This window comes from Podarcis erhardii (assembly GCF_964252035.2).
Source record: "Podarcis erhardii genome assembly, chromosome: 5".
NCBI classification, from domain to species: domain Eukaryota; kingdom Metazoa; phylum Chordata; class Lepidosauria; order Squamata; family Lacertidae; genus Podarcis; species Podarcis erhardii.
In genome coordinates this window covers 50,953,272-50,979,704 of record NC_138509.1, presented here as the reverse complement: position 1 = coordinate 50,979,704, position 26,433 = coordinate 50,953,272, and the positions used below count along the sequence as shown (strand labels likewise).

Here is a 26,433-nt window from a genome sequence, read left to right as displayed (position 1 = left end):
GTATCTCAGTTAAACTGAACATTTTCAGTTCAGCCCAATTACAGTCTCCTCCATTCCCTGCAGAAAATGAACTAATCATAGTAAGTCCAGCGTATTATTCTGTTTTCTAAATTACATCTGATACTAGCTTAAAAGCACAAAAATGTATTGAAGGATCTGGTATTAAAATTGCCATTGTAGTTGTTCAACTGTTATGTTGAAGAAGAATCATTTTTCTTCTTAAAAAAGAATAATAAATCATAATGTAAAATAACTTGTTCATGTTCAGACCTGGTACAGAGTGCTTATAAAAGAGGTGGATATCCTTAAGAAGAGTGCTCTGGTTTTATATATTGATTATGGAAATGGAGAGAATTTACCACTAAATAGAATTAAACGATTGCACCAAGATATTGCGCACATTCCACCCTGTGTAAGTATAAGTTTACACAATGCACCTTTACCACAGATATTTAGAGTGTCAAGAATACAGACCTATGTATGCAAATGCTAAAGTGTGTTGAGACAAATAATACGCCAGAATGTTCTTATTGCTAACTACTAGAGACTCCAAAACTGGCATCTTGACTAAGATGCAAATGAAAATCTTAAATGGCCAACATGCATATGTTTGAAGGACATGTGCACACATGGCCATAAAGACCAGCAGTAAGCCAGACATCCTTACAGTGTGTTTTGTTTTTGCTTTGCTTTCAGGCCATTAAATGTTGTGTTGCTAATGCCCTCCCAGCTGAAGAAAAATGGAATGCAAACTGCAGCAAAGCTATTGCTCCATTTCTTATAGGAAAGTGCTGCTCATTCACTGTTATTGATGTTTTGGTGGATGAGATGCCCTATTTTGTTGTAGATGTTGTATTGGCAGATTCTGGTAAGTTTCGTTAACAGTAATATTCTTTGTTGAATGAATTGTTAATTAAGCAGTGATGGTTAACATATTTTTTTGTAATCTGACACATGAACTAGAAGGATGCTCACCGGATACTTCAGTTGTGATAAAAACACATTTTGGGGTGGATGAGTCATTGCACAGTGATTGTATTTCATTCCCTACATATCAGGGAAGACTTGGTTCAACCATGGACTGACCAATAACTAATTGCTCAGTCATGCTTGCCTCAGATCCTCGGTGGGCCTGGTGACACCAGGCAGTACCAAGAAATAGTACAAAAAAAGTGCTGCCTGAAAAGCCTGGCACCATGTTTCTGTTTATATGTGCAGATTTTTTTGTAAGCTACTTTGAGGACCTATTGGGACTATAAAGTGGGATACAAGTATAAGTAAATAAAATTGAAGTGCACCTGACCCTTTATATAACTTGGAGAGGTGCTGTTAGTCAGTATTGGGTTAAATGAGCTGGTGGCCAGACTTGGAAACAGCTTCATAAGTTTGGAGTGCTGTATTTTCTTCCTGTTTGACCAAACCCCTGGGTAATATGTCAGTGCCCAGAATCAAAGCATTGGAGACAAAAAACTGTTTTGAGAAGTAGCTGCTCATATTGACTTGGCATAATTTACAAGAGATGAGTGTAGTGGACTCTTTTTGGCAGAATGTTTGTGTGCATGGCAGATTCCTTTTTACTAGTCTTTGTGAAGCTGTCATTCATCAATTTATCTGTAATACTGTATGTGTCGTAGGCCTATTTACAGTAGTAGTTTACAGATAAATTTGGTAGATCTGATGTATTTCAGTTGGCAATGATTTGTTTTTGAATGGATATTAACAAATGTGTGTGTTTCAGGTAAACACTTACATGAAATACTCTTGGAAATTGGATGTAGTTTGAATTCAAAGAGTAGGAGTAGCAACAAGGAAAACTCAGTTACTGGTGAGTTCTTATCGTTTTATTTAATTCATCTTGATTAATATCTTTATGAAAGCAAGGCACCTTTAAGCATGCACTTGCTAAAGATACTAAAATAGGTTTATTCTTATTGGTGCAAAATGTGTGTCATCTTTATGAGGCTTAGGAGTGTAGCCATAAGTTAACGGGTTCATTGCAGCTGGGTTATCCAGGTCCAAAGGGCTGTTTTTGCTTTAATTTGGAGGGTTGAGTTGCCAGAATCTTGGACTGTAACACTTGAGGTTATGGAAGATGCAGTGCCTCACACTAGAGGTCATCCTAATGGGCGCTGGAGGAAAGGGAGTTGGCTCTATTTGTGTTATATTGAGCTTGCCTTTCTGGTAATAGCCCCCAATGGGATAAAATTTAATGTAAAGCTGTACCTGTGGGTTGCTGCCTCGGTCCTTAGCCTTTGAGCAGAGATATAGCTTTAAGGGAGCTGGTGGTTCTGTGGCTCCTTCAAGCTATGCTCGTGGTGCCCTAGTTCACATGAGAGGTAGCGCATTATTGAGAGTCTTTTGAGTCTCATTTTGTTTATGACTACTATAGATGGAATAATGTGTCTATGAATGATATTCTGCATTCTCTTAAGGATGATAAGTTTTTAATACCATTAAAACCTGCAACTCAGGTTTTGATAATATATTCTTTTTTCTTAGGTTCTACTGTGGAAAAGATTTCTATTCAGGAAAAGAAGCTTGAGCATAGAGGACTGGATCATAGTGGCTGTCAAACTCGCAAGGTTATCTTGCCATCTATAGGAGATACATTTTTGGGTATGGTTGCCCACATACAGACACCAGGAGATTTCTTTTGTCAGCAGATGGGAAATGGCTGTAAGTCCTTGTTTTTAGTTAAATTAAAATGTAAACATGTATGCAGGAGTAGCATTTGAATATGTAACAGAACTTTAAAAATGTCAGGAAGCGGTGAGGTGTTGAGGTTTTCTGCATTGAAGTGGGAGATTAATACTTAACATCACGCTTAATTTATAGCTTCTAGTTTGCACTTTATAATCCACAACATGCCTAGACTTTCTGTGTAACCTCCAAACAACCAACAATATTCAAATGACAGCATTTTCTGGCAAATGAAAGTACAACACTTTTATATTGCTTTCTTGTGGTTTGGGGACATTTTGGTTTTTTATTTAACAATTTCCACATAAATACCTGTTTTGTCAGGCAAACTTACTGAGCTTCAAGTATCCCTGGGTGAATACTGCAACACAATCTCTGCTACCCCAGATTTCTTCCCAGCAGTAGGAGACTTGTGTTGTGCGCAGTTTACAGGTAAATATTACTTGTTGATGATGGTGATTTGCTGTTGTTGGCCTATATCTAACAGAGTTCACATGTTCAAGCCCATGGAAATCTGTGGGCTTAAGTATTCCTCTAGTGAGTGGTGCTTTACAGAATGCAAGAAGTCAAGTCCCTCTCATAGGATGTTGCAGCCCACATGGCAAAACTTTATGGGCAAAATGGGAACATAAAAGGTGCCTTATGCCAAATTAGACCATCAGTCCTACTAGCTCAGTATTGTCTTAGTGACTGACAACAGTTGTTCAGGATTTCAAACACAAGTCTTTTTCAGTTGTAGCTAGAGATGCCAGAGATTGAACCTGTATGCTTTGCCACTGAGCTACAGCCCTTCCCTTAAGTTTTGAAGAGGTTTTTGTAGGAAGTAAGAGTGCTGGTACAAGCATAACAGACAGCAGGGGGGAAAGGACAGTCATTTGAGGAAGCCAAGTGTCTTCAGGCAGCTGAGAATGGTAGAACTGGAAGGGTAACAGTTGTGGGTGAGGATATATTGGTATAAGAAAAGAGCTATAATGGAAGAAGGCTATGGAGGGCTTTGAAGATAAAGGTGAGGAACTTGTGCTAGATCTGTGTAGAGGTCTGATGAATGATGTTCTGTGTCAGAGTAACAGGAGGTCACATTTTTTGGAGAAAGACGAGAAAACAGAAGACCAGAAATGAAGGTTGAAGAAGTCAAGGAAAGATATTACTAGAATGTGAACCAGAATTCTTGCCAAAGGGGCAGCGAGGAAAGGCTGTGTCTTCACAATGTTGTAAAGTGACATGGCTTCAACAGACAAAGTAATGTGGAAGGAGAGAGGTTGAACATAAAGGTTTTGTGCCTGTTCAGCAGGTTGGATGTTGCAAGTTGGGTAAAGAGAGTATTCGAGGAAAGAAGAGCTTTGGATGAAATAGGAGAAGTTTAGTCTTCAGCATACTGGGAGAAATTCAGTGTAGGGCTAAAGAGATTGTTCCACCTGGTAAGCTGAAATACTTCTGCTGATGGAACAATCTTCCCTCTTCTCCTGTATGCTGTTCTGTGTATCCTCCGGATCTACCTACCCACTGTGCCAATTTGGGTGGGAGGGAAAAGCTCTGTTTCACTAGTGGAAGACCTGGTGCTGCCTTCTGCTAGTGAGATTCATTAGTTAAATCCAACCCACTAAGTTTCAGGCAGTGTTAAAACAGCAGATTAGAAATAACAAAAGAGACAGTTAGAGATGTGAATTTGGGTAGAGGGAGAAAATTCTAAAGTACTTGGTAGAGCTGGGTGAAATCAGCACTTGAATGTTATAGGATTGGAAGAAGTTGCCCAGGAGCAATGTAGAACAGTATTCTTCAGCCTTGGGTCCCCAGATGTTTGAGCAGATTGAAAAGCAGTGGTATAGGACAGGCTTCTCAAATCGGAAGCCCTCCAGATATTTTGGAGTGCAGCTGCATTCAACCCTGAACAATTGTCACGGGAGTTGTGGTCCAAAACATCTGAAGGGATTGTGGGGAAGGCTGGCATGGAGAGAGCCCAGCTATGAGACAACAACAGGTCCATGAAAAATGCCAGAACAGAAGGGAAAACCAGAGTAAGTGTGTCCACTTTTTGGAGCCACCGAAGGAACAATCTGGTAGGAAGAAAAACATCTAAAGTCAGAATCATGGAGACCTAGATCATTGTGAGTTAAGCAGGAGTGAATGGTCATCAGTTTCAAAGGCAGCAGGCGAGTCAAGAAGCAAGAGGACTGGAGAGTAGATAAAGGATAGCTTGCAAGTGTAGATAAGCCTGTACTAATTTAAAGGACCGTTAAGGTATTTATTGAAGATGAGGTCTCGGTTCCTTCTGTTGATTTACATAGGTAGTTTGGGGGCCTTTCCAGCATTTTGACCCATATGCAGAAATTGGAGGCTCAGTTCTTCAATAGTTGTTTTGTTTTGTTTTGTATTCACACTTTGTTGGCCTAATGGTCAGTACCTGGCATTTTATATAAAACCAGAGCATATCAGAGCATTTTTCACTTGATCTTGGACTTTTAAGTCATTAAAAGTATTACATGGTCGTTGGCACTTTCTACAGAAGCAATAGGATCCCTATTGGCCCTGAATTGCAACATCCTTTGAGACTGGAGACCTTTGCAAATCTGTGCCCCTGATGTTTTCTAAAGTAGCACGTGTACTGCTGTGCAGGGAAGAACTAGTTTGACTGGTATTGGCTCAGACTTCTACTGCCACAATGAAAGCCACCACTTGTGTACAGTAGCTGCAGTAAAAATCAGTATGTAGCATGGGGTTGTTAGTCGTATAATTTTTACATGACAAATGTATTTTTATCTTCCAGAAGACAAACAGTGGTACCGTGCATCAGTTTTGTCCTACATCTCAGAGAAAACTGCTCTGGTGGGCTATGTAGATTATGGTAACATAGAAGTCCTTCCATTAAATAAACTTCGGCCAATCATTCCAAAATTAATGGAGTTACCAGTACAGGCTATAAAGTGCACCCTAGCAGGTATGAAACAGAATGACTAAATACATCTTGGGAATAGCAGACACAACTTTTTTTTTTTTTTTTTTTTTTTTGCAACAGTGAGGGAAACAAAGAGATTAACCTGTGGAGACAAAATGGAAATTGAAGCTGTGCCATAAAAAATTGTACCAGGTACAGCTTCTGAATTTAGATGCAGCCTACACCAGGCAGAGCGGAGATTCCTTTGGAAGTGTTGTGATAGGAAATAAAGTTGTGTGTACAGTGGTACCTCGGGTTACATACGCTTCAGGTTACAGACTCCGCTGACCCAGAAATAGTACCTCGGGTTAAGAACTTTGCTTCAGGATAAGAACAGAAATTGTGCTCCGGCGATGCAGCAGGAGGAGGAGGCCCCATTAACTAAAGTGGTGCTTCAGGTTAAGAACAGTTTCAGGTTAAAACGGACCTCCGGAACGAAGTAAGTGCTTAACCTGAGGTACCACTGTATATTGATTACTGTGTTAATTCCTTTTATTTAAAGCCTACCATTAAAAGCTTGCCATGCCTGAGGCTCATAGTATGAAATACTTAGCATAGTTCAAATTACTCTTTTTCCTAGAGTTGGCAGCTTTGTGATATTCTCTAGCCCTACCTTGTTCATACTGGGTTTTGGATTGTCACTGACCTGGTAGTCCTAACTATGCCAGGCAATGGCCCAGAGCTGTGTTCTCTCTGAGCAGACTTGCCTGACACTTCTTGCAAACATTGTAGGAGGCACAGCAGCAGAAAAGGCAAAATGTTAGTAGCCATTTGGTGCTTCCCCAGAGGCAACAAAAGTTTTTGGGTCAACACTGCATAGATATTAGTAAAGCCTCTTCTGATAACAAAGGAACATTTTTGTGCCATTTTGTTGTTTCGGGAATATGAAATAGAGAATTATGTGCTGGGTATGCAGATAATTGGTTACCTGATCGAAATTGTTAGAAATATATTTTTATTTTATAAATTCTGTTACAAAGAAAAATAACTAACTTTTAAAGGAGTACATTTTTTTAATTATTTTTTAAACCCGTCTCTTATTTCAAGGTATAAAGCCAGCATCTGGAACCTGGTCCACAGAATCAACTTCTGTTATGAAGAAGCTGGTGCAAAATAAAGTACTCACTATAAGAGTATTAAATGAGAAGGACAAAACTTTTGTGGTCAAACTTACAGATGAATCCAGGACTCCAACAATAAATGTTTCTAAATACCTTTTAGAGTTGGGATGTGCAGTGGAAGAAGCCACCACTGTCCCAGCAGTGCTTGAAACAAGCACTGGAACATTGCAAAAAATGAGTGGTGAGTATGTGAAAAATAAATAGCTTGAGGACTTGAGCTGTATTAGTAATTTACTGTGAATATTACAACACTGAATAAGACTCAGATTTAGGAACAGCATTCATTATTTTTGCTGCTCCACTGTTACTAATCACATATTTATTGTACCTAATCTATAATACTCAGACAACGTCTACCCAAATCGCCCTCTGAAACTAAAAATGGGGAAATATATTAGAGTTTGCTGATGGGGATCTGTTAAATTTCCACCAGTAGAATGAACATTGAAAAAACATAACTCCTAATGGTTATTTTTATATTTATCTATAGGTCAACAGCTGGACAAAATTGATTGGTCAAGGGTCACGTTAACAGCCAAACAGGTGGTAAATGTGTTTGTTTGCGTGCTACACAACCCCAGCAAATTCTATTGCCAATTGTTAGACAATAACGGTACATCTTTCTTTTTTCCCCTTTGTGTGTTCTGTTCCTTGTGTATCAATTTTTATATTTCAACCATCTATAGCTCTCTTTCAGTCACATGCCCCATCACTCAGCCTGTCATTTACATATCTATCCAGTGTCCTCAAACAAGTATGATTCAGAAACCTGACAGGTGTGTCATTGCTTATTTCACTCACATAGTTGTTTGTGCAAACAACTTTACTTAGATAGCATTCATCTTGTGGAGCAACCTCTTCCATTTTGCATAGTGAATATTAAGAGGGCATAATTCTGTCACTCTCCTGCATGCATCTTGTTTGGTTCTCTCCCCCCCCCCCCCCCCGTGTTAGTGCAATAAAGGAGGGGAATGTAAACAGTAACTCTAGCTACATTTTGTCCTATTGCTCAATAGCTTTATACAGCAAAACCTTGGTTCCAGAATGGCTTCATTTTGAAATGTTTCAGCTCCCGAATGCCAGAAACCTGGAATTAAGTGTTCCGGGTTTCGAACGTTTGTCGGAAGCTGAACGTCCGACACAGCTTCTCCTTGGGTGCAGGAAGCTCCTGCAACCAATCGGAAGCCACGCCTCGGTTGTCGAACATTTCGGAAGCTGAACGGGCTTCTGAATCGGATTAAGTTTGACATCCAAGGTTTGACTGTATTTATAAACTGTTTTCAAACTCCGCACAGTCATTGGTACACTTATTCAAACTTCCTATCATAAGGTTATGTAGCAATTCTGTAGCAGCAGTATTGCTTGGTGGAGTTCTTCCATATTAGCTGTTTTAGAAAAGGTTGAGATGTTAGCTGACTTAAGCCATAAATTGGAAGGAAGGCCTCTAGACTTTTCTGATTAAACTTTTGACAGTGGTTAGTGTTGCAATTTCAATCTTAATTTTGCAGGCTTGAATGCTTTGGAAGAACTCAATATATCTTTAGCAGCATACTGCCAGAAAACAGCCCCAAACATTTCCAAAGTTACAAAGGGAGATGTGTGCTGTGCTTATTTCTCTGGTGAGTAAGTTTACTTATTGCTCATTCTCTTCTGTATTGCACTGATATTTTATAGAAATCACATTTCTCTGTTTGCTGTGGAAAGTATCCAACTGAGTACTTCCGACACCTGGTGCATTTAGACATACACTGAGCAATTGAAATGTCATGCAGTTCATGGCCTTGGCTCCTTTCACCCCAATTCCCTAGAAGGAAAGGCATCCAGCAGAGCAATGGAGCAAGAACTGCATTGTCGCGATTTACGAAACAGTAGATTTCATTCCATGCTAATAATGCTAATATGAATACAGTGGTGCCTTGCAAGACGAAATTAATCAGTTCCGCGAGTCTCTTCGTCTAGCGGTTTTTTCGTCTTGCGAAGCACCCCTATTAGCGGCTTAGCGCTATTAGCAGCTTAGTGGCTATTAAAGGCTTAGCGGCTAAGCGGCTATTAGCGGCTTAGCGGCTTAGAAAAAGGGGGGGAAGGGAAAAGACTCGCAAGACGTTTTCGTCTTGCGAAGCAAGCCCGAGGCATTCGTCTTGCGGGGCACCACTGTACTGCTCAAGACAGTTTGCAAAAAAATAAACAGTAAAAATGCAATAGTATAATGATGGTAATACATAATGTGATAATTCTTAAGAATTAACAGTTCCTATAAAATGTATCAGAATTGAAGTAAGCACACCACTTACCAAAAGGTCAGTTATTAATATCCCAAGGAAGCCCCAAAGCTGATACCATTTGTACCTAGACATCACCCCAGGCACCCAGCATTTATGCCTAAACTCAAAAGGCCACAAATACCCTCTCAGTTGTCCTAGCAGCTACTCCCTTAAAAATGTTCCTGGGGCATAGCAGAGGGAAGCTGCCATCTTCTGATGGCAAAGAATAGTCTCCTCACTAAGCTGTTGCCAGGGCTGAAGATAGGTCTTGATATGTATATTATTTTTTGATTATTATCCATTCTCCTTCAATAGGATATTAGTACTTTTCTTGCAATATGACAGAGTAACTTTAACGTCTGACTAAAAATGATATCGCTTTGAAATAGGGGTAGCATGAATCTGCTATATCTGTCTACGCCCAAGTAAGACATGAAGCAAAAGATCAGACTACTGTTTTTAATGAGAGAGTAAATTATTTGTATGCTTATTGGATATTACAAGATCTTTGTCTCTGTCTTATTTTAATTTAGGTGATGGTAGATGGTATCGGGCTTTGGTGAAAGAAGCCAGTTCATTTGAAGCTTTTAAAGTTCTGTTTGTAGATTATGGAAACTGTGAAGAGGTAACTCTGGACAAAATCAGACAGATTACATCTACATTTATGAAACTCCCATTTCAAGCAATTGAATGTTCATTGTCAGGTACAGTTACCTTACTTCAGTAGAAATCTCTTGAACTGCAAATAAGATATAAAGTTACACTGTTTTAAACAATATTTCTGTTTAAGGTGTATTCCTGAATCTAAGATCCAAAATGTTAATCTGTTAGGCACTTGAAGCCTGTATCTCAGGCTAAATTGTCCTAAGGGAATTGGAGTAAGAAAACAGTTAATCCACAACCAACAGAGTAGTGTAGGATAAATATGACCCAGAAACTGTTCGAAATTAGAAATTACTAAATACTGAAACTGTCTTTATTCTTGGATATTCCTACATATTGCATATGTAAATCTTTTACATATTTATGTAAGAGATTTTAAATTTATGATAACAGGTCCCTAAGATTTTCAAAATCCTCTAATACATTTATAGTACAATTCATTCATTTTTACCGAGATACAAGTTGTCTAGTAACGATAAGGAATTTGCAGCCTTAGTAACATCAAAGCATTGTCTAAAGAGTCCCTAATGGCTGCTTAAATATTTTTTCCTCTCAGGTGTAATACCCATAAATAAGGAATGGACAGCAGAAGCTACAACAACACTTGAGACGTTCACAGCTGGGAAGAAAATTCAGGCCAGAGTAGTTTCTTTAACGACAAATGGTGCTGAAGTAGAGCTTATTGACAATTCTGAGAACGGTCCCATAGTGATCAGCGAATATTTAATTAAGAATAATTTAGCTTTGAAAAAGGAAATAGTGTCGGATCTGAATGTGCAGCCAGGTGGATTGACAGACAGTGATTCCCAAGGTAATGTTACTAACTTTTAAAAATGAAGAATCTGCATAAAGTTTGTCTGTTTTGTGTAGGTATAGGGAATGTGCTGTGGCGTTAAGCATGTCAATCAGCAAATGTCATAAATTATTAAGTCACCAGGTATGATTTGAACTTTCTGTTGATGAATGTTATCACATTGATGGAAATGGGCATGAAACTTGGTGGTTCTCCATAGATGAGCTGAAAGAACTAAAGCAATAGTACACTTCAATAACAGTATAGATTTCAAAATTAAACATCATGAAACTCATTACCTGTGTAGAGTTGTTCCCTTCACAACAGGCTATGTAACATATCTATTTTTTAAAACTATGGTCTAATTCACACATTGTTGTAAACCACAGGTGGACAACCAATGGGCTGCATGCAGCCCCTGGCCATTCTCTCTGAGGCCTCTCAAAGCCCATGGAGCCCTGGCAACCTTTCCACCAGCTGGGTGATGGGGGAAATGAGAGCTCTTCCCATACAGCTTAGCAGCAGGAGAAATTTACACATTGCACGTGCTGAGCCTTTAACTTCCCCCTCAAAAGCTTCTGATCCAGACAAAATTGGTGTTCCCACATGGCATCAAGAGCACAAAGGGCAGGGATTAACATCCATTCTCCCAGTACTTCCTGTGCAGATTACCTAGTGGGGAGATAGTGTGTACATGTGAGTTATGCATTGAAGGTGTGTGTGAGCGTGGTGTATGTGTTATTTAAAAGCACTGTCCAGTGCTAACTGTGCCCATCTACTGGCTTCACATCTTTTATAAGTGGCAGCATATAATTGTCAGAACAATTAGCACATAAATAATCGGTTTTGTAAATCTTCAAAGGTAAAGATGCATTGTCTGGTAATATATGTTGGTACATATAACCTACTACTATTTCCGTGGCTTTTTTTGTTATATCTTCAGCAATATGGATATTTAATTGATGCCTACTAAGGATCACAATCTAGAATTACTGATAATTGCAAAGCCATTCTAAGAAAAAAAGAAATAAAAACTGATGAGGGGAAAGGAAACTTACAAAACATTGTATCCCTTGGGCCCAGTGCTGTTGATTTTTGCCTTTATGTGGAGGATTCCCCCAGGTGTTTCCTCTGTCCTGCTTGCATGCAGGTAATGCAGAGGGCAATTGCAGGGAGCGGAAGATCCATGCATACCTTCCATAACCCTGTCCACTTCTTCTGTGTGCCATGTGGCTCCTCATGCTATTTGCATGCATGCATGCACAGGTGATGGGGAACAGGGATTCAGGCTCCACCAGTATGCATCATATTTGTCCATACTCAGGTGGGATCAGGTCCCACTTTTCTGTAATGTAGACTCCATCCTGAAACTAATGGCAGGTAATTTTCATAACCAAGGTCAGCCACATAAAAGTGCTTTGCAAATAATTTTCACTTGTGTGTAACATTGCAGGATGCACACAGTGGACAACAACAGAATTTCCAGTTGGTGAAACTGTGCATGTTCATGTATTAGATGTGACAAACCCTGGTTTATTCTATGCTGTACCCACAAAAATGAAAGGTAAGGACTACAGAATGCTATAAGTTGACAATGATTTTCTTATGTGGGCCCCATTCAGTCATAATAGAAAACAATGTTTTTCACTATGTAAATGATCATGACAAAGTTTGGTCACAAATGATCATTATTCCCTTCCCTTTTTAGTGCCTGTAAGAAGACTAGAAGCTTCTATGTCTTAATTTTAAACTAACCACAGTTCCCCATGTGATATTCAGATTTGGAGAGTTATGGTTTATTTATGAATTGTTCTAAAACCATTATTTATGACCCCATGGTGTGTTAAACTTCAGTTTGAAGAAGCCCATTGTTACGTATCTGCACCAGAAGTGTGCAAGGACTTTAAAAAAACCTGCACTAGTTGAAAGTTTTATAATTTGGGAACTTGAGTTACTGAAGAAAGAAAGGCAGTACTGATTACCATACTTGTAAAAATAAAACTAAAGGAAATATTTTAGGTTTGCAAATTCGCTACTTTATTATTCATATGTTATCCAGGGAAATTTAGCTTAAGTAGTATGCTTCCAGATGCTAGAATGTATTTGCTCATAGACTTTATCAGGATAGGTGAGTGGTAGAAGATACAAAACATTACACTTCTTTTATGTTTTAGTGGATCTGCAGGGACTCCATAAGCTAATGACTGGACTTGCAGATTACTGCAATTCTCAGAATGATTCCAGTTTCAAGCCAAAAGTTGGTGAACCCTGTTGTGCCAGATTCACAGGTGAAAAAAACGAAAAAGTGTGTGTGTGTTTGTGTATTAGAAAATGTTAAGATTACTTCATAAAAAAGGAAAATATTTTAATTACTTTCTTAAAATGTCTAAAATAAGCCTATAGAGCTTGTAGTCTACAAGAGGGAGATGATGGCTGAATTTCACACTATCATGTTTAAAATAGGTAACTCCCAGTTCTTGCATAACAGCTTAGTTGGATGAAATGGTATCACAGGAAAGAACCATTTTCTTGGGTAGCATACGATGGGTGATATGGTGAAGACCATATTATCAAGTGGTAACCTTTACTACTACAGTAACTGAGTGACCACCCAAATGGATTATACATACAGCCCTTCAGTAACCTGAAGCATCTAAACCTTTTTTGGAGGCACGGAATTTGACAGCATACATCCTCGCTTCTTTCTCTGGGTCCAATGAATCAGTTGCCTCCTTAGAAGAAAGATAGTCCAGAGTTGGGTTGCTAAACAAGTAACAGCATCTTTAATTGGTGTGGCTGTCTCTAACTGTGTAGAGATCTCTTCTGCCCTGGTGGGAATAACATAAGGAGTAGCGGCCATGCAACCAAGACTTGAAAATCCCTATTGCTGTTTTCATCTATGTACTGATAGAGCAATAGACACATATCCAGAACTACAGTGATAGTATTTCAGCATTTAGGGGCACTTTGTCTAGGTTCAAACTAGGGAGGCACGTTACTCACTCTGCAGTCTTTTTTAATCTTTTCTGGCCAAGTGGTGTGAACTTGTAATGTAAATTCCTCACAAGTGAGCTGACTTTTCTGGTTGCCAAATAATGTGAATCAAGTGGCATCACATCGTCTAAAGGCAGTCCAGTGAATCATAATTTCCAAATCTCCTTAAGTTGTGAAAATCTAGCTTTTAGGGAAATGCTTACTGGTTTCAGGTTTAAGAGAAATCTCTTTTAAGCAGGATATACAGTTTCACATAATGGTAAGCCTCTTAAAATGTAAAATGGTAAGTCTTAAATTTTGTTCACTTTTTTAGGTGATGACAATTGGTACCGTGCTGTTGTTCTGGAAGTTTGTGTATCAGAAGTCAAAGTGGCATATGCAGACTATGGAAATGTGGAAATATTGCCATTATCTAGGCTTCTACCGATAACTGCCCCCTACTTGGAACTACCTTTTCAGATACTCAAGTGCTCCATTGCAGGTAGCAAACCAGCTAGAGCAATTTGTCAAAAAACCAAATGCCTTAATATGTATATATATTCACATGTATACAGAGCCTTGAATTTTAATGTGTTAATAAGCAGTGCTAATATTATCTTGTAATTTTCTTATGGAAATCCCTTGGAGAGAAAAAGTGGAATGTAAATATGAAATTAAAATGGTCAAATGTTCCATACGGCACATGCCAGAGGTAAAAGCAGGTACAAACATAAATGCTTTCGAGACTTCCGGGATAGCGCGAACGGGTAATGGCGGATTCCCTCCGAGCCCCGGAGGGAATCGGCTCCGTCGAGGACGGGTCTTGCCGTGCCGGCGACACGGGGACCCTTAAAAACCGCAAGCGCGGAAGCTTGCGGACCTGGTAACTCGGTGGGCACCTCAAGCGCCCTCCCCGACCCGCGAAGAGCCTTTTTAAAGGCTGCGGAGTGGACTGGGGGGCGGCGTGGTGCTGAGAGTTCAGCGCTACCTCGGCGGAGCGAAGCCGCGAGCCATGACCGTAGAGCGCCGTCTTTCTTCCTGAAATTGGGACTGAAAAAAGCAACCCGTGAGTAGAAGGAAATTTTGGCACTAAAAGTTTTTATTCCTGAATTCGAGTACGATCGGGGGACGTGTCAAAAAGGAAGTCCACACTCCCCCCCCCACCAAAAGACTTAAAGTAAGGAGAGGAACACTAAGTCGGAAAAACTGTGGTGTTTAAAGAAAAAGCTTTCATAAATTGGATTAAAAAGTTAATTGTGCTGGAGTGAAGAGAGGGGAATTTCAGAGGTTTTTTTCTTTTGTTTTCTCTGGCTGACCCCCCCCCCCCGAACCCGGGCAGCGCCCTGTATGTGAACCCGAGAGAAAGAATAAGGAGTTTGACAGCTGTCAAAAGAGCTGTCAAACGGATAGTTAAAACCTGGAACTGTGCTACAAATATATTTTCGGATTAAAAGTGTTACATTAAATTCATTGGAAACAAACTAATTTTGAACAACAAAGTAACGGACTGTTGGAAAAGAACCATGATGGAAATCCCCCTGGAGGGAACTAAAGACATTGCAATGGCGGCTGAAGGAAAATTACTGGCAGAGATAAAAAAAATGTTTTTTTTGGTGGGAGCTCTGCAAGAACAGAGCTCGGCTATGAGTGAACAATTGATGACCTTCAATCTTAAACTAAGCAACTCTGTTGATGGAATTAACCGGATGGAAAAAGAACCTGCAGCTGCAGAAGAAGAGATAACTTTAGAACTGGGGGAAAAAGAAGAAGGAGAAGAGGGAGTTCAGGAGGAAGAGAGTAATCAAAAGTCTGTAACTTTTGGGAACAAAAGAAATGAAGAAGACAACCAAAGGATTACAAATCTGCAAAGAAAGATGGAAGTCCCTGGAATAACTGGAATATCGAGCTATAAAAGAATGAACAAGTCTGATGGGGACTTATTCTTTAAGCTGCAACAGGGGAGATTTGTTGATCCTGGACAGAAACTGTTTCTGTTTGATTTGGAAGGAGGAAAATATGAGGAACTGGGGACAGAATTCCTCCGAGAAGAGAAGACCAACAAAAAGGACTATAAACAAAATTGGTGGAAAGAGACTAATTGGGGCCTAAGGGCCTCCGATGTGAGAAATCCAGGTTAAAAATATGGGAAGGAGCAAAAACCGGGGTAGGGGAGGGAGGGGAGTGTAGGGTGGTAAGACTCTGGGATCTAGAACTGAAATATTATGATTTTTGGTTCAATATATGATTTTTGGTTTAATATAAAGACCGAGGAATTTGTGGGAGAGAAATTAGGCCGACCTTAGAGAAAGGATTCAATGTATATAATGGGATATGATAAGTAAAAATGGAAAAATGATAAATTTTAAGAAAGATATGAACGATATTTAAGAGAAATGAACAAATAACTTGCTGAGATACTTAATGAAATTGGAAGGTGGGTAGGGGGGTGTGGGGAAGTCACTGAAAGAAGGTAATGAATGTAAGACTATGAAATTACAGATGTTTTGTTTTGTGTTTGTTTTATATATGTGTGTTTGTCTGAAAAAGCTGAAAACCCAATAAAATTTTTTATAAAAAAAAAACAACAAACATAAATGCTTTCTTTGTACTGTAGGGTAGTTTTGCACACATTCACACACCCCTCTATCCTCCAACCAGGCAAGCAGGAGGCATTATCAAAGTTTTAAGGGCACATTCCAGCTAGGCAGAAACACTCAAGGAGAGTACAGGACAGGTTAGGGTATAGCCTGGGAAGAGGGTGTGTGGCTGAGGAAGAGGTGGAGCCTGGATAGATCCTAAGCGCCAGATAGAGAGGACTAGAAGGGCCACAGTTGGCCTTGAGGTCTGAGGTTCCCCACCCCTGTCTTAAAAACATTGCAAAAACTATTCTTGTGGTGGCAGAGTTCATGTGCAAGAAGGATTGCAAATGTATTTAAATATAAATGGAGTAGTTTTCATTATTTTAATGGCACTGAGTATTTAAATATGAACAGAGTAGTTTTCATTATTTTAATGGGACTGATTTTAAGAAAAGCAATGTAAACTGTCAGATTTATAAGCACTAGAATTGTAAACTGTCAGTAGCATAGATTTGAATTTAAGGTTTATTTGTCTTCTAGGAATTATGGAACTGGATGGAAAGTGCTCCATCTTAGCAGCAGAGAAGCTGAAAAGTTTTTTACTGAATGAGTGTGTGACAATTACAGTGAAAGGAGTTAATAAGAATATTCATATAGTAACTGTCAAAAAAAAATCTGGAACTGATACTATGAATGTAGCTGATGAACTAGTAATCGAAAACTCTGCAAAAGATAGCAAGATTGAGAATCGTAAGTAATTTACCCTGAGGTAATTTCTTGCTAAAATGTAACCCACATACTTACTATAAAGATTTGAAAAGTTTGTTACTCCATAACACAAATTTTTAGTTGGTACTTTATTTTACAAAATTGGAAATGCCTTGCTGTGGGCAGCCTTATTGCTGTTCAGTGGTGTAACAAGAAGCTATATATATTTGTTTTTCTTTCAGGATGTGTAAAGAACACTAAGTGCTGTTGTATGGAGCTGAGAAAGCAAGTAAGTTTCAATTTGGAGTTGAAGTTCTGTTTGTTTCCAAATCCTGATTACTTGCAGAGCCAATGCAAGTTTGTTTTGTTTTGGTTTTTTGTATCCACCTTCAGACCAGAGCTGGTCCACCCATGACGCGGGGTGAAGTGCTTGTCTCAGGCAGCAGAAGTGCCAGAGGCGGCGCTCCACCCACCCCACCACTTCTGCCACTGAGACGGAGGTGTTCTGGCTCACAGCATTGCTGCTGTCAGCCAGAGAAGTCAAGTGAGCAGCAACGTGGATCCTGCTGAGTTTGGCAAGAGCCAAGGAATTCCTGCATGCCATTTGTGGCTTGGCAACACTTAGAGGAGTGCCTTGGATCCTGCCAAGCTCAGCAAGAGCCCGGGCACAGCAGTGGCAGAAGTGGGGTGCCATGGCCAGGAGCAGGAGGCGGCAATTCCCATTATGGAAACATCAGACACTGGTATAAAACATGTTTTTTAAGAGGTTGCTGCCTAGCTCACTTTATTCTCCTAAATAAAACTTAAGCATTTGTTTTCTAGCTGAAATTTGGATGGCAAACAATATTGACTTCAAAATGTTACTGTATTTCATCAGCTTTCCAACTGATTTTCAGTACATTTCAATTGATTTTGAGAGATGAGTTTGGATCCAAAAGCTCCCTTCTGACAGAAGGTGCATTTGCATTCAACCTGAGATCATGATGTAGACAGGTTTGAGTACAGTGGTGCCTCGCAAGACGAAATTAATCCCTTCCGTGAGGCTCTTCGTATAGTGGTTTTTTCGTCTTGCGAAGCAAGCCCATTGACAGCTTAGCGGATTAGCGCTATTAGCGGTTTAGTGGCTTTTAGCGGATCAGCTGATAAGCGGTTTAGTGGCTTAGGGAAAGGGGGGGGGGAACCCGCAGGAACTCGCAAGACATTTCGTCTTGCGAAGCAAGCCCATAAGGAAATTTGTTTTGCGAAGCGCCTCCAAAACGGAAAACCCTTTCGTCTAGCGGGTTTTCCGTTTTGCAAGGCGTTCGTCTTGCGGGGCACCACTGTATTACAAACTAGTTAGCTTAGGTTTTGCTAAGTGTGCTTTTTCTTGCTTTTTAGTATGTGTGTTGTGTGCTTGCTTATTTTTCCCATTTTTTGTTAGGAGTGTTTTAGAATAATAATAATTTATTATTTATACCCGGCCCATCTTACTGGGTTTCCCCAGCCACTCTGGGAAGCTGCCCATGTTTGGTTTTGTTGATGTGTGCATTTTGCTGGCCTTGCCTGTTTGTGAGGAGGGTTCTAATTTATTTTTTTGACTTCGTGTGTGGCAGGAATACCTCTTTTTTGTTTTTGGTTGGGTCCTTTCACTGAGCATTACCAGTTTTACCTGATGTGAAATGCACCCCCCAGGCCTAAGACAAAATTGTTCCATTATAATGGCTGTTTTTTCTACCCTTTCATAGGTTACAAAGCTTGAACAGATTATTTATTTTCTCCTAAAAGATCGCTTTGGTGAAGAAAAAGTTCCTGAAATGATAAAGCTCTTTGAAGAAGCTGTGCTGGAATGAACAGCATAGTATAGTTATCGAGTACTGTTGAAATCCATACTGTTCACTCTAACCTAAGCCTGTAATCTTAAACTATTTAGTTGAAAATACATTCTGTTGACATGTCAGAATGTAACTACTTAAGTATATAAATCAAGGTTTATTTCCTGTCTTGCATTTTGGATTGCATGCTTGCCTTCAGAAGATGGTCTGGGCAGTGTTTGTTTTCTCTCTCTCATCCCTTATCAGTGTAACCAATTGCATCTTTATCATTACTCAAGTTGCAAAGATCAGCTTCCTCTGGGTTGATCTGATCAGAAGTTTAAAGGCATGATGCCCTCTGGATAGAAGGATTTTTACTTCAATCTCTTAAGAAATTACTCAGTCCAGACACGACAATTCATTTAAATCTTTGTCTCCATTAAGTAGCCCATAAAGGCCTCAATTATTTGGCTTAAAAATCTGTATTTAAGTTTCTTATGTGTCTAATTATAAAATGGCTTTTCAGAAGTATTTAGGACTTCACATAAAGAAATAGATTTGTTTAGTTATTGTAGCTAGTAGAATTGTGGGTTTGTTTGTTCTTTTCATTTTTTGAATCCTTTTTGGGGGAAATGTAAGTTGATTCTCTTTGTTTTTATTATTTAAAAACTACTCCTAAACTCACCCAGACTGCAATCCTCACCCCTCTCCTGATGATGATGTGCTGGGAAGGGTTAGGATGGTGTGTGTTTAGGTGCAGAGACTGCTGCTGAATCTGGGCAGGTGACAACTTCCTGCCTCTGGTTCTCCCACTGTTGATAGTTAGCACAAACCCCTGTTTCAGGTTGGAGGTAGGTGATGGCGGCTTTGGATATGGGATACAAAGCAGGAGTGGTCCCCTAAGGACCCAGTTCCCAGGCACGTCTGTTGAGTCAACTCAGTGGATGCAGCAAAAAGCAGGAGAAACTCTGCTCTTCCCCCGCCCCCTGGCTGTCAGGTCTTCATATGCAGCTGCAGGTTAGAATTGCTCAGTTAGTCCTATTGGTCACAGTGAGATTTACTTCTGAATAAACATCCGTAAGATTGTGCTGTGAATCTTCTTTACATCGAAACATTTTACTCTTGAGCCTGTTCGTGCATGGCCTTCAGTCACAGAGAAGTGCAACTCCGAATTGATCATATACTTCACGTTGTGACTAGGTTACTAGCAAAGGCTAGAATTTAAATGTAACTACACAACTTCTGCAGATGAACAAGGTCCATGATCACTTAATTTATTTAGTCCTTGGGATAAGATTACACTGAAGCCTGTTACAATGGGATCTGCCTGCAGGTGGTAATAGCCCACTCATAGTTACTTCTCTGGTCTCTCAGCTGATGGGCCCCTGTCACAAGGCAGGGAGCTGTGCTACATCTAGGTCAGCGGTTCCAAACATTTTGCCACACACACCTGAGTCTTTGTGCACCAGTTAATAGTTTTTCTGCCCGTTGTAGCAGTTGTACTAGTTGCGTGGCGAGTTCCCGCCCCCCACCAGGATAAATAACGACACGAGACACCATAATATAAGGTTAAATGGGCGAATTAGGCCACAACTTTATTGAATTCAGGAATGAGAGGCATTGGCTTAGGCATTGGTCCTATCGACTATCCGGCTCCAGCCCATTTGCTGGAGGCACGGGGAAGGGTTAACACTTTATCGGGGGAGTCTCCTGCCGAGGCACTTCGACTAGGAGCTCCCCCGGATCACCGCTCGGGGTCGTGCCTTTGGCGAGCCCCCTCTGTGCCGGCACTAAATAGTGCAGGCCACGCCCCCTCCAGCCAGCCGATTGGCTGGCTGGGGGGCAGACGCGGCCGGGATTCCCCTGCTATCGCGGGGGCTGAAACCAGCCCCCGCTCACGTGGGGGAGGGGCGTGAAGCCCGCAACCCCACCTCCTGGGCAGGCCCGGAAGTGGCTATGCAGTCAAATCTTTAATTGTAGTTTATTTGCTGTGGCTGTTACCGTATTGCAATCCGAATTCCATAGAATTCAAACTATAATAGAATATAAGAAAGAATAGCAATTGAAATACAATTAAGCAGCAGTGTGTGAATACTTAATTTGATTATGCCCTATCGTCTGCCTTCAACCACCCCATCCACCGCAGACCACCATTGTGGAGCCCTGATCAATATGGATGCAAGCCTAACAGTTTGAGAACCCCTTTGATTTATTCTTTCCGCAGCAATGAAGGCGCTTTCTAGAAGTAAATGTGTAAAGGTTCAATAAGCCTCTTGAGAGACTATGCATGCATTTATGTATGAGCCATGGGGTGATTGGGGATTTGAGAATTGTGGCTGTAGTTCATGATAACATACTTGCCGGGGACATGAGACTGGGATAGCTCCATCAAACATTAGCCAGTGTTTGGTGAATGGAAAACAAGTCAATTTCCTTCGAATCAACTCCAGCATTAGTCGAGATAGAGCCCTCACCACAGGCAATGGATGAGGGAAGCACTTAAAATCCACGTTGTATATGAGGACATGCTTTGCCCCAGCAGCCTGAAAGGGAAGCAAAGCAGGGTGGGCCTGTGCCCCCAGTCTCCTCTGGCTTTAGTTCTGACCCCAGTATGTAATTGCTTGTTGACATTCCTGGCCGGCATTCCTCACCTTAAAGGTACATTCCTCCGGGTCAGGAAGCCACCCGCCCCGCCGCTCCTTTGGGAAGCGCCTCCCTCCCACTCTCGACGTTCAGATGGGCAGCAGCTGGAGTTCCGCCCGAAGCCTCGAGGTTGGCTTGGTTTGGAGGGCGAGGGGGGCGTCGATCAGCGCGTCATTCGCACCTCCTTCCGCGGGCACCCGGTCAAAAGTGTGCGCGGGGCGGGAGGCGGAGGTTAGGAGGGGAAGAAGGGGCTTTCCTGGGATCGCCTGGCTGTCCGCTCGTAGCCCAGGATTGGTGCAAGCGTAACAGCCGTCGGAAGACGTTAAGGCGCTTCGGCGATCGCAACAGCTGTCTCTGCGCCTCCCCGGAGGAGGAGAGAATCTGCCCCACGGCCACTATTGGGGGTGAGCGGCCGAGGCAAGACCTGCCTGTGCTGCAGCGCAGTCCGTGACACAGAAAGGGGAGGGAAAAAAGGACGGCTAGGTGTAGAGCACCTGGGGGTGGAGGGATAAAACTTGACCTCGCCTTCCGTCTGGCAAAGATTGCTCTGCACTTCCATTGCTTCCGTCTGGGGATCCGCAAGGGAAGCGGTAAGTTCCACGAGCGCCTCGTTCGCGATTTGCAAAGGGAGCCGCGAGTTTATAGTAGGGAGGCTGCAAACCCTAAGCAAAAGTAAAATGAAAGCAAGGGGGGCACTGTGCATGGTTCGGCCCTGCGCTCAGCAGCTTGGAGATCTGTGGCGCAGAGCAAGCGGCGCTTCGGGGACAGAAATCCGGCAGACCCATCCGATGAAGAGGGAAGGAGAGAAGTGAATGCCCCGGACGGTCCTGGCATTGGGAAAGCAAGCGCAGAAGTAGCAGAGGGCGAGCCTGCCGGCGGGGCTTGAATTTCAGCATCCTTTCCCTTTCGATCTGCAGCAATGCATTTGGGCGCTGGGTCTCCAGGAATTGCTCTTTGAAATGAGGGCGCCTCCCGCACCAGCGCCTGAAGACGCGCAACGGTCCGAGTGCAGCCGGTGGCACGTTTTGCAACTTTCAGAAACAAACTGCACAACGTAGGGCGGGGTGGGGGCTTCGGGAGTCTTGCACCATCCCTCCGCCCCCTCAGTGTTTATTACAGTTGTAGATTTTCAGGGAACTAAAATATCATGAAACAGTTCTCAAACTTTCAGGTTCTCCAGAACTCTTCTGCAAGACTTGGGTATGAAGCATGGGCGTAGCCAGGATTTATGTTGAGGTGGTGGGGGCACGACACTCGCGTGCCATCTTCCTCTCTCTTAGTTAAGTATTTTTATTTATTTATTTGAATGGGGGGGGCAGCTGTCCTGCCTTCTCCCATGGTATGAAGCAAAATGGGCAAAACCCCACGAGTTTGCAGTCCCATCTTCATTAACAAGCAGCCTTAAAAAGAATTCTGGAGAACTTGAAAGCTTGATCACTATTACATTGTATTTGCCCCCAGAAAGATATTACTCTGTTGTGACTTTTAGATACTCTCAAATGAGCTGACAAGTCTTTCTCCATTTTTTCCACAGAACCTTGTGCGCAGTTCCTCCCAGTCCTGGACTAGCTGCCCGTGATGGTATGTTAATAGCCACAAGCAGTTTCCTAGTTTTGCAGTTACCAAAAGGGGGCAGCTGTTGCCTGCAGTGCAAAAAATCAAAAGGTGATTTATTTCTACATTTTTCTTTTTTTCTTTTTTTGGGTTGAGAGCAGTGTCTTGTTTCTACTCCGTGCAGTTAGATGGGGAGATAGGTATCTCCTTTGTCTATCTGTGTGCCTCAGGAACCGTGCCAGCTTCCTGGAAGCATACCTGTAAATAAAATGGATCCCTTTCTGCAAATGCAGCCACGACATGATCTTATCAGTGACATGTGCTCATCTGCTTTGCTGAGGGCCTCTCAGGGGCAGGTTTCTGAAAAATGTAGTTGCTGGTCTAACTGAATCTGAACAATGAGTCGATATGGTGAGGTAAGGCAGAAATGTGGCCCCCAGAACAAGGAGAGGGATGTAGTGGTGGAGCATCGGCATTGTAAGCCCAGGTTCCCAGATTCAACCATGGCACTGCCAATTAAAAGTCTGGAACAGGTAACATGCCAGGAACATGAAGCCTGCGACATTGGAGTGGCATGGGAGACTTTAGGAAGAACAACCTATTTGCCAGTCCCACCAAATGGTCCTGTGTAAGATGTGCAAAGGAAAAACAAAATTTATTCCTTTCCCTTTAATGTAAGCCTAGCCTATTCTTTATATTCCCTACCAGTTCATCACTTTCTCTTTTCTCTTGGCCTAATCAATCAAAAATTGCATTAATGCCTCAAGGATATTTATATATTTTTCATGGATCTCGGTAAGGTGATTCCGTGGCAGAATGCATTGGGGAGTGAGTAGCCCATTGTAAGATTTTTAGTTGGACCAACGCCAACAAACTTACTATCCACAAATAATTGACCATCTTGTATGCACAGTAAAACAAGGGCCATGTCTTGACTACTATAGGTTGGACGGTTTAGTGGGGATGTGCATGACACTAGTCCACTGGGGTAGGATCTCATTTATTTTTCCTGAAGGGATTTCAAGGCCTTGTTATGATCAAAAGGTAGCAAATATAGGCCAGATCACTACCAGCTGATCAATGATTATATGACTCACCAAACAAGATGTGCACCTGCTCACCATTTTGCTCTTTGATTGCTCTTCTGTTAGCCCTAGATGATTCCAATTTCGTTAAGCGTGTAAGTATCTGTAGCCATAAATTCTGCATCTTTTGTCTCAATAGGCACTTTAAATGTGATGTATGTGAGTTGTTGTTAGGCTAATTCTTGTGTAGGGCTGTGCTGTGCTCTTTCTTTCCTTCCTTAAACACATTTATTCAGAAGTAAACCCAACATGGGAGTGCATAAGATTCCAACATAAGTCTCCAGCATAAGTATCAATAAGCTTTTTTTCCTCATTTTGCTTGCCTGTTTGGCTGCTTCATTGTGAAAATTATGAATCTTTGGACTACTCCACCCATTTTACAGCCGCAAACAAGAGCTTACCAGTACTTCTACATGCGGTAGGAAGTTGCATCAATCCTTGTGTGATATACACAGTAAAATATTTGTGCACATGTGCATAAAACACCATGTGAAGCTCCCATACATGTGAAGCTCCCATTATTATTGGAACAAGCAGCACATGCTCACCGTTTGGATACCTCATAATTTTGAATGTGTTTACCTCAACACAAAAAATGAACAAAAAATACATTTCAACATCCCACCAGGACCACAAGTTTGGCTTCATTCAAAGTTTGATTAACGGGGAAAGCAATAATAAGATCCAAGCTGAGGTGTGATTAAATAGCAGTGGAATATCATATATACGGGACATGGGTGGCGCTGTGGATTAAACCACAGAGCCTGAGGCTTGCCGATCAGAAGGTCGTTGGTTCGAATCCCCACAATGGGGTGAGCTCCTGTTGCTCGGTCCCTGCTCCTGCCAACCTAGCAGTTCGAAAGCACGTCAAAGTGCAAGTAGATAAATAGGTACCGCTCCGGTGGGAAGGTAAACGGCATTTCCGTGCACTGCTCTGGTTCGCCAGAAGCGGCTTAGTCATGCTGGCCACATGACCCGGAAGCTGTACGCTAGCTCCCTCCGCCAATAAAGTGAGATGAGCGCCGCAACCCCAGAGTCGGTCACAACTGGACCTAATGGTCAGGGGTCCCTTTACTTTTACCTATCATATATACATGTGTAAAACTAGACTTTCCAAGGATGATATGGGGATTCCAAATTGTTTATGCATATTCCAGTTGTGACAGGAGCTTGCAATAAAGGGCTGTTTCTTTAGTGTTTCTTTCTATCTGAACCAAATGAACTCTTTGCTCAAGAGTTTTAGAAGTTGTCAACCAAAGCAAATATAAGCCTCCCTGACTCACCTGTTCCACCTCAGCTTTCATGATTTGTAATAGCAGGTGTATCTAATTCAATTAGAAGGCTTAAAATAAGTTGAAGTAGGTCTCTTGCTTCAGCTAAAATGGTACTAAATAGGAATCAGCATTTGGTGTGTCTGTCTAAAATTAAGACTAACCAATTTGCATTACAAAAATGTAGCTTTTCTCAGTTCAGAATTGTTCATGCTCATCCTCAGCATGCTGCTTTCAGTCTTTATTGACTCTCGATCCTGCCGCCTACAAAGTTTGTTGTGGTTACTTGATACATGTTTGAAACCTGTCCCCTTGACTAGGCTGTGCCTTTTCCTACTTGCATGTGTCCAAAGTGAATGTAGAAGGCAGTGGTGACTGCAGTCTTGGCATACGCCCACCCACAATGTCACTGGGCGGGTCTGGATACATACTTCCGCATTGACTGGACAAACCTACTTCTGTTTTCAATTGGACACACTGGGGGGTAATCAAACTCTGCAGAATCAGTCTGCAATGAACTTTGACTTTCAGAATGTCTTAAGAAGCAATTTTCATGGGGCAAATAAATATGCAGTACATCTAGATAGTGTGTAGACGCCTTTAGGGGAAAAAACCCAAACGCAATCTCCGCTGATTCTAGAATAAATGCAGCCATAAGCTGCATCTGCAAAAAGAGCACGAAAGCTTGTATTACTTGTTGCACTGGCTCTTTATAACAGTTGACCTTTAAAACAACCAGATTATTTTTCAAAGTCTGTTTTATTTCTAAGATTCCATTATTATATGAGTGTTCTTTCAGTCTCTTGCTGCAAGGAGAAGTAGGAGGGCTTGAAGTCCCCAGCCTAATGAGCCAGCTTGTTGTATGTTGGATCCATATCAAAAGAGAGGCAGTAATTAATTAAAGTTGTACCTACTGCTTGACACTTTCTAATGATTTATTCCCACCCCATTTTTTGGCAACACTTGTTGAAGGGCCTGTTGTTCTAGGCAAGTACACACTTCAACTATTTTGATGATTATGTCTGCTGGGGAGAAGAGTTAAGCAAAATTGCTATGAAATGTGCTCTTTAGAATTATATGTAGTCACCTACATGCCTGCCCTCTTGGCAAATGTAGGATCAATTCACCCAGCTAAGAATGTGAGTTAAATTTAGGCATATGATGCTCAGATTTTTAGGTGCTTAGGGTTGTGTTTTAGTGTTTATAACTGCCTGCCTGTCTTTCTTAGGTGATAATAAGCATACACAGAAACTACGAAAAGCAGAAAGGAGGAGTTGTTTTATTTGACATTAGTTGCTTCCTACAAAATAGTCTTTAAGCGACATACAAAAAGGTTGAATATCAACTTAAGGAGCCATTT

At 41.4% G+C, this 26,433-nt stretch overlaps 2 protein-coding genes across 14 annotated transcripts in view; both read left to right on the top strand.

Moving 5' to 3' along the window:
- TDRD1 (tudor domain containing 1) overlaps nucleotides 1–19,606 on the top strand; it is a 34,009-nt gene extending 14,403 nt beyond the window's left edge. For 5 of the 6 annotated variants that reach the window (XM_081863015.1, XM_081863014.1, XM_081863011.1 and 2 more), the window contains 17 exons: nucleotides 269–412; nucleotides 697–868; nucleotides 1,739–1,825; nucleotides 2,500–2,676; nucleotides 3,025–3,132; nucleotides 5,465–5,635; nucleotides 6,680–6,934; nucleotides 7,244–7,366; nucleotides 8,262–8,372; nucleotides 9,548–9,718; nucleotides 10,234–10,488; nucleotides 11,924–12,034; nucleotides 12,645–12,758; nucleotides 13,778–13,945; nucleotides 16,563–16,772; nucleotides 16,973–17,019; nucleotides 18,455–19,606. In XM_081863015.1, coding sequence (XP_081719141.1) covers nucleotides 269–412; nucleotides 697–868; nucleotides 1,739–1,825; nucleotides 2,500–2,676; nucleotides 3,025–3,132; nucleotides 5,465–5,635; nucleotides 6,680–6,934; nucleotides 7,244–7,366; nucleotides 8,262–8,372; nucleotides 9,548–9,718; nucleotides 10,234–10,488; nucleotides 11,924–12,034; nucleotides 12,645–12,758; nucleotides 13,778–13,945; nucleotides 16,563–16,772; nucleotides 16,973–17,019; nucleotides 18,455–18,559 — 2,529 coding nt within the window. In that variant the 3' untranslated portion in view covers nucleotides 18,560–19,606. The remainder of the gene's footprint in view (nucleotides 1–268; nucleotides 413–696; nucleotides 869–1,738; nucleotides 1,826–2,499; nucleotides 2,677–3,024; nucleotides 3,133–5,464; nucleotides 5,636–6,679; nucleotides 6,935–7,243; nucleotides 7,367–8,261; nucleotides 8,373–9,547; nucleotides 9,719–10,233; nucleotides 10,489–11,923; nucleotides 12,035–12,644; nucleotides 12,759–13,777; nucleotides 13,946–16,562; nucleotides 16,773–16,972; nucleotides 17,020–18,454) is intronic. The other variant, XM_081863016.1, reaches the window with a different exon arrangement.
- A 926-nt stretch (nucleotides 19,607–20,532) lies between these two features.
- Nucleotides 20,533–26,433, top strand: part of VWA2 (von Willebrand factor A domain containing 2) — a 39,845-nt gene continuing 33,944 nt past the window's right edge. For 4 of the 8 annotated variants that reach the window (XR_014157000.1, XR_014157001.1, XR_014157002.1 and 1 more), the window contains exons 1-2: nucleotides 20,533–21,753; nucleotides 22,698–22,828. The gene's annotated coding sequence lies outside the window, so the exon portion shown is untranslated. Of the gene's footprint in view, nucleotides 21,754–21,868; nucleotides 22,164–22,348; nucleotides 22,448–22,697; nucleotides 22,829–26,433 lie in introns of those variants that run through there. The other 4 variants (XM_081863671.1, XM_081863670.1, XM_081863672.1 and 1 more) reach the window with 4 other exon arrangements.